Genomic DNA, 8,176 nt, shown 5'->3' with positions numbered 1-8,176 from the left:
AAAGTACACTGCTGAGGGGAGCAGCGGGTGGGTCAGGAGAGGTCTGCCACGCCATGTGGTCACCTCCGGGGCAGGCGGAAATCGAACTCATGCGGAAGTGGCTTTAGCTCCTCAGTGCAGTGCTTTAACCCGCTGCGCCACCAGGGAGGGCCAGAACTCTGTATCTTTAATGCTCACCAAAACCCTCCCTTGTTCCCATGTTAAGATGACTAAATTCAGTCTCATACAGTTAAATAAAAAATTCTGTTAACTTCCCAGAGTTACTGACATGATGCTGTCTCGCTGGGAAGCCATTTGTGTTCCCTTCAGTACGATGTAATTTATCGGAAGTATCTCTTGTGCTTCAGGAAAAACAAGTCCATCGTGGGGCTGTTTTTTGCTCACACCTGTCATGCTAGCACTGATTTTAGAGATAGTATTTCACTTAGCAGGAAACAATGACAAGTGGATGGAATTCTGTATGTGCTGTTGATAAGCTAACTTTGAGTGCCATGGTTCCAATCCTGTTGAACCAGTGAGAATGATGACTCCACCTCAGGCCTGAACCAGCTTGCTGTTGATTCCCAGCTGTGTGAGCAGAACAAGAAGGAAGAGTGTGGGAAGAGGAGCAAGAACAGAAAGAGTATAGTAACAACTCCTCTAGGGCAAAGGAATAAACAGGAGCACCTTACTTTATTATTTGACATAAAAGCAAATGTAAGAGCAAATTCAAAGTAAAGCTCCTAGATAATTCCTCACCTTTCCCTTCTCAACACAGTCAATTTAAAGTTCTCTCTAGTTTTGTGAAGCATATCATGGAGATTTTCTTATTCATCTTGACTTTTCTGTATCTTAAGAAACAATCTTAACACTAGATACAAAAAAAAATCATAAAGCAGGCATTAATTTAATTGTGTGAAAAGAGAGCCACTTTCCTTCTGACCTCTTATAAGAAAGCCTGGAATTTCCTCCTTATGAAATAGCAAGTGGTCCTCAAGCCTGTACCTTAGCCTCCACTAATACACATGGAACAGAAAACTAAGTTAGGTACTGGACTATCTAGTGGATTGAGTGAGCCTATAAGGTAAACAAACACTAAAGTTTTTCATCCAAGGCATTATAAACTGGTTTGTATATTTAAAAAAAGACATTATAAATTCAGCATATCCTTGTTTTCACATAACATGCTGTTATGTAACAGTATTTGTTCTTTCCACTTGGGTCTCTCATTAAAGTCATGCAATCTTTGCTTATTTTGAATGAAGTGTTAAGGTGTACTGTATTAGCTAGCATTAATAAAACTAATTTCAAGTAAGTGAAAAGTGTTTCTTCCTCATTATATTACATTGGCAGCTTTCCCTTTTTGAATAATCTAACATACATTACATTTTGACCTTAATATCTGAGGTGGCCTTGTTATACCAGATATTAAGACCTTAATATTAATGTCTCTTTTGAGCAGTAAAGTGGGGAAAGCTCATTACAGACTAGTTATAATTTTATGTAATTTGTTACAATTTATACATAATTATATAAGTAATTCTAAGTAAAGTTAATTATAGTTAACTTAGTGGCAAGGAAAAACATTGCCTCATTTTGAAGACTGAATGTAGATTTTCTAGTCATTATGCAGTATGCCTTGTTTTCATTCCTTGCCTTCCTGGCACTTCTCTTGCAGACTAAACTTGCTCTGGGATACTCTCTCCACTTCCACTACCCAAAATTAATCACTCTTCCTCTACTCCTTGTCACTTGTTACTATGACATGATGTTATGTTATAAAAGTACCCAGAGTAAGAGCTGATTCCTCTATTTGTTTGCTATATTGGGTAGTTTTTAAAACACCCTGAACCTTACTTTCCTAATCAAATTGTAGTAATACTGCCTACTTTCTTCAGTAGATGGATTAAGTAAATAATACAAGAATGCACTAATGTACCATGATACTTTGATATTAGGTAGTAGTATTGCTCTGCCATCTTTTATTTGCTCTTCAGTAGTCTTTTAATTTTACCCATTCATGTATGTTCTGCAACTTATGTCCCAATAAGCTTCAAATTCATGCATTAGTGAGTACACAATGATTATTTTTGCAAATAATATTCTAAACTATCTGCAATTAGCCATTATATAAGTTTTCTGTTTATGTATACACCACAGACTGGAAAACAGTGTGAAGGTTAAGGGCAAGTCACTGTGGGTCCTCACCCATGTGCTCACAATTGTAAGACAAGACTCAGGCTCAGGGTACAACAATGACTTTTTTTAAAAATGAAAGGTTGAAGGAAAAGAGAGTTTCTAAGTCCACAAATGCCAGACATCCTATTCCAGATAGTGTCCAGTAGTCAACATAAAGACTGCTCCTTTAAGATGGCACTGTCCCTTCGATAAGGGACTAGAACTAGTGGAACAACAATAAATGGTAGACCACAATCCAACTCATGGTAACAACTGTTGATGATCACAGGTGGTATTTCCACAGCAGCCAACAGCAGTAGTCCAAAGGATGGGCTGGACAGTACTTGAATGCTATACCAGACAGTGTCAGACTCAACAGCACCAGGAGGCAGTTCCATGGGATCAGAAGTTATTAACAACTCTCAGAAGTGAGTGGAACAAGTCAGCAGGCAGTGTGCCAGAGATACCAGTGTTGTAGCTCTTTGAAAGCTGTTGGCAAAAACCTTCCAACCTGGGTTGATCAGTTTACAATTCTAGCTATTTGGCTAGTACTAGTCAAGCAGCAATCAGGTTGGGCCATGTACAATCGTCAGTGGTCTCAAAGCCCTTGAATGGCACCAGTGAGAGCTCAAAGCTGATTGGTCCATTTACAATCCCAACATCTGCTCAAAAATGAAACCCTGTCTGCCTGTCCAGACATTGAGGGCAGTACCAGGACAGTAACCACCAAGGACACGATTTCTCCAGGAAACAGATCTGCACCAAAAGATTTTGTTGTGTAATTTCAGTGCTCTGGAGACTAACACAGACTTCTGATAAAGGTTAAAAGAAAACAAGCAGGATTGGATTATTTTCAATCTAGAAATCTACACCTAAGTGAACTACCCATAAAATTAGGATAACTTACTGACAACTTCATGAATGGGTTCAAACTTTTTACATTCCACTCTCCCTTTTCAGGAAGCTAAAAATGTGAGTTGTTAATTTTATGGGGGTGCAGTGGGGAATGGGATCAAAAACAGTGGTGGGAGGGAAGTACACTGGACAATGGTGATGGCACACAAATGATTTAGTGATAGGGAGCCCACGGGAATTACAACTGAGATGGAAAAAGGCACTAAATTATGTAAAAATAAACTATTATTTTTAAAAATGTGACTTGTTAACTTGAAGTCAGTTATAAAAGAGAGTTAGAGGATATGGGCCGTAGGAAATAGAACATACTGAGTAACAGAAAGAATTTGCCAAATTTCTAAAAAGAGATCTCAGAACACCATGCAGTAGGTAGATGCTAACCAGTTTGGAGCAGAGCAGATTCCTTCAGGACCCCTACAGGGTAGAATACCTGTGAGGTTTAGCATTCTGAAGAATGTTTTGATAATAGACAATGTTCTGGTGTAGAATATATGGTAAGTATACAGAAAACTAATTTAAAGATGTTTATAGAAAAGTTCCCTAAAATGCTGTAATTTGTAAGTTTTCAATTGTGCTATATTTATTATTAATTAATTCCAAGTACTGACTCTGTCCATCATGATTTCATACTTGACCTATGCGTTGAATAGGATTTTGTAAAATTCCCAATGTAGGAGATCTTTTATAAGTACATATTTTCATTACTTATTTAATTATATTGTAGTCACAATGTATCTACAATACTGATTTTTAGAAATTCATTGAGGCCTAACTTATGGTCATATGGGAGAATCACTTTTTATAAATGCCCCATGGGTGCTTGCAAATTCACTTTTTCCAATTTTGGGTAGTTTACCCCAAGTCAAACTCACTAAGTTTAAACATTTTCTAAATCTTCACTAATTCACTTCCTCTGCTTGATTTAGTTACTGACAGAACTATGTTCAAATCTCCCACAATTATGCTGGATTTGTTCATTCCTCACTCTAGTTTTAACAATATATGTTTAAGATATGTTGAGACTGTTAAGGACAGAAGCATTTAGAATTAAACTATTTTCCTAGTAAATTAAACTTTTATTTAAACAATATTCATGACCTCTATCAGTAACAATGTTTCCCTTCTAAAATCTAATTCATTTACTCTCTAAGTCATGTCCTTTTTTAGTTAATATTTTCCTGAAAATTTTTTAAGACTTGTTCTTTGACCCTTTCTAAATTTTAGATTTTCAACCAACAATTTTTTTGTTTTTCTTCAAATAACATGACAAACTCTGACTTTTAATTGACAAATTTAAATCATTTTAATTCCATTTCTAATATGCATACATATATATGCCTCTTATTATCTTATATTTTCCTGCCTTTTTAAAGACTTTCTTTTTGTGCTTTCGCCTGTTATTTCTCATTCTACCTTCTACGAAGTGATTTGGAAATTACATAACTTATTTCTGTTCTTTTGGTGGTAAAATGAAATGTTACCACTTGTACTATAGTTAATGAAGTCTACATTAATACCTTAATCCTGGAAATTGGGGACAGTTGGATACCAGTCACCCCAGTTTGACTTACTCTTATTCACTTCCAGCTTTTTAGCTCTTCATACATTAATTAATATTATTGGCTACTTTGTTATTTTATCCCACTGTGTATATTTTCATTTGTTTTCAGTCTTGTTCAGTAGTTCTTGTCTGAGATACAGAACAAGGTATTCAGTAGTTCTTGTCTAAGATATCAGGTATTCAGTAGTATCTTGTCTAAGATACAAGAACTATTGAGTAATTTTCTTCTTTCTAAATCACCTAACTTAATTATTATCTCAATAGCTATCTCAGGAACTAGTGAATATTGCAGATTCTATAGATAGATAATATACCTAGCATTTATTTTAAAATGCCATTATTTTACTGTAATTCTTGACAGATAGTTTTGCCTGGTCAACAATTCTGATGTGACTTTTCAGAGTTCTGAAAATATTTAGCTATCTTTTGGTTTCATTCATTGCTCTTGAGAAGACTTAAGTAAATCATATTTTTACTCCTTTATAAATGTTTTGTCTTTTCATGCTTTTTGCTTTTGAAATCTCAGTGCCTTTGATGCTCTCTAGTTTCATCATGGTATACATGTAGGGATAATTTCCCTTCAGATATCTTGCTTAGTATGTTTTTCTTCCTGTAATTTTGATTCATTTCTTACATCAATTTTATAAATATGTATATCTTATAAATATATCTTTTCTTTTTTAAGGTTATATTTCATTCTTTAAATTGATGAAGTTATTTTGTACATTTTTGTTCCTGTTTGTGTTTTTCATGACTTTACCTTTTTAAAGGTTATTCTGTATTTCATGAATTTTTAATTGCAAATCCTCAAATGGTCTTTGTTTTGTTTTTATTTTTTCCATATACTAGTTTATTTCCTTATACTTGGTAATTTTATTTGAACACAATCTCTATTTCATTTTACTCCATGATAAACTGATGATCTAATAAAGGTACTTTTTTTCAAACAAGATTCACTTCTCTTGTTTGAAAAACACCTGGGACATTTAATCAAGAAGTCTAGACTTCTCCCTTTTTGCCAAGGTAGTATTTAAAGGTTCATTGGTTCAGATATAGCTTTCCTTTGTTCATTGTACTTTGCATTGTTTTCTAACATGTTCTTTCTTTTATATTTTTAACTTTAAAATAGATTTGCTCCTCACAGTCCATTTGCTGGCATTAATTATTGACTAAAATTTGTTCAGATTCCAGGAACTGTTTTCTGAGAATGCGTTATTTCATTATAAGAAATAATTTACTTGAATGAAAAATTGAGAAAACTGGAAATTCAATCATTAGTAGGTTTTTATAAATACTCCCTTTTGAACTTAAAAATGGGGGAATCCCATCAGAGTGCTGATGTGATCCAGCAACTTTATATTGCTACACAGCTGAAAACCTGGTTTTTATACTGCAGGCAAATGTATATCTGTAAATATATATATCTTCTCATAAAAAGTCCTATTTTTTTTCATCAATATGTTACACTATTTTTATGTAGTAAGCATCTAGACAAAGTATTGGTGTTTCCTGTTATGGCAGACAGGATAAAAATGGTTAAAGAGAAGACTCTGTTTCTAGGAAAAGTACTATCTTTGATTTGAAAGATGTTCTGCGTCTGTGCTTTTAAACTACTTTTGGCTCAGTTTTATGCTAAAAGACAATTCCATCTTCTGTATTTTGCAGACAGTGATCCAAACATCTGCAAGTACAGATCTAAAAAGTGCATGCTTAGATCCAACTTCATTTACCATGATTCATCTATTTAGGAAGATAATTCAATGGATTGCTAGTGAGGCAGAAGGAAACTCTGATCTCTCTATTGAACCAAAAACTATCTCCAAAAACTATGCTTTTTTGTAGGGTTTGCCTTCTTGTGCAAGATGCCTGTGGAATGTTCAGTGAAGTCCACACAGAGGACGTTATCATGAAGGACAAACAGTTGGAAGGGAAATCCTGCAGCCTGACCGGAATGAAGGTTCTACAAAAGGTCACAAGAGGAAGGTCAGAACATACTGTAAAAGCAACCCATTTGCTACAATGGCTGGTTATTAGTCCTTATATCTAAATCTGTTCTACAGACATTAAGCTAGAACCCTAGAGTTTTCTTGTAAAACAAGTTCAGGGGCACTATGGTGATGGCACATGGGTGATTTGGTGGTGGAAAGCCCACAGGGGTTACAACTGAGATAGAAAAAGGCACAAAATGATGTAAAATTAAAATATTTATATTATAAAAAAAAGAAGTCCAGGGGCATAGTAGAGCTCTTAAAGTACTTCTGGGGGGTTCTAATTGACAATAAAACTATTTTTCAGTGTTTGATGATTCATAATTTGCTAATTAATATTAGTAGTGTATATGTTTTAATTCTAAAGATTTGTTTTCTGTATGTTTTCCTAACAGTAACACTAGGTATTATCATGGGTGTTTATATGGATGAAAATGTAATTCAGTGTTATGCATTTTGTAAACTAAACAAATCTCTTGAGTTTCTTTCTAGCTTTTTGCTTTCCACAGTAGAAAGTTCTGTTCTATGTCAATTTTCATGATGCCTCATCCTAAAATATTTTGGGTCAGCAGGGGTAGAATGCTACCTATGAGTCATACAAACTGTGGCTGTTACATCTCTAGTGATCATTTCAGTCTATTAATTAGCCAATTAATCTATTAAAGAGGAACTATATTTGATGGTCATGTAGAGAACTATATTTGATGGTCCAGTCATATAGAGAATTATAAACAGTGAATTGGGGATTTTTCTCATTCTTGCTGAGAATCCTGTCTTCAAAGAGTATGCTGCTTTAGCCCTCTATTGATGTTTTGTTTGATCATAGTTAACTTTCAAGCCCATAACAGTATCTAAAGAAGAAAAATCTTGGAGCTCCTGTTGATAGCATTCTTCCATGATTTGCATAATGACTGTTTAAGCCATGATCATTCTGAACTGTGATAATTTACTGAACATTTCTCCTGACTGACTTCTGCAGACAGGCAGTTTTCTCATGGCCTCAACTCCATGTCCTTATCTCTTCAGATGGCACTATGCAGATAAGTGTTGGCTCTATGCAACAGCTTTTTTCTTTTCTAAAAGGTGTATATTCCATAGGCAAATGCTCTTTAAGCCATAATTTGATACTAGAACACTTTTTTGATCCATGTAAATTGGTCTTATTGACAATTGTTTGCTTTTGTATATAAGGGGTAATTTGTTTTGTAATATATTGCCAAGTAGCTTAGGAAGAAGGGCTGACACAGATATTTGGAAAACATGCCAGATATATAAGAAGATTAATTGGGTCACATGGATTTTATCCTTATTTAGTCTGAACCTCCTTTTGTCCTCAGTTTCAGGATCTCAAGTATCTGTCAATAATAGCAGTGCCTTGACATTGAACTGACAGTACTAACTCCATTAGGTCCATTTAGGAGGTGATCTGCACTACCATGAACTGTACACATAAACTGCTCACCTAAGCACACTAGGACATGAATGCACTGCCCATTATTGGCACACCCTCCCAATCTTCATAACACACACACACACACACACACACACACACACA

At 34.9% G+C, this 8,176-nt stretch overlaps 1 protein-coding gene across 4 annotated transcripts in view; it reads left to right on the top strand.

The window, feature by feature from the left end:
- The window catches only part of SPIDR (scaffolding protein involved in DNA repair), a 363,400-nt gene that overhangs the window by 300,484 nt on the left and 54,740 nt on the right, over positions 1-8,176 (top strand). For all 4 annotated transcript variants that reach the window (XM_012723064.1, XM_012723065.1, XM_012723063.1 and 1 more), the window contains exon 11: positions 6,476-6,616. In XM_012723064.1, coding sequence (XP_012578518.1) covers positions 6,476-6,616 — 141 coding nt within the window. The remainder of the gene's footprint in view (positions 1-6,475; positions 6,617-8,176) is intronic.

Source organism: Condylura cristata, unplaced genomic scaffold (assembly GCF_000260355.1).
Source record: "Condylura cristata isolate star-nosed mole 26May11 unplaced genomic scaffold, ConCri1.0 scaffold00009, whole genome shotgun sequence".
Taxonomy (NCBI): Eukaryota; Metazoa; Chordata; class Mammalia; order Eulipotyphla; family Talpidae; genus Condylura; species Condylura cristata.
The sequence above is the reverse complement of the archived record's forward strand: the minus strand, read 5'-3'. Positions and strand labels throughout refer to the sequence as shown.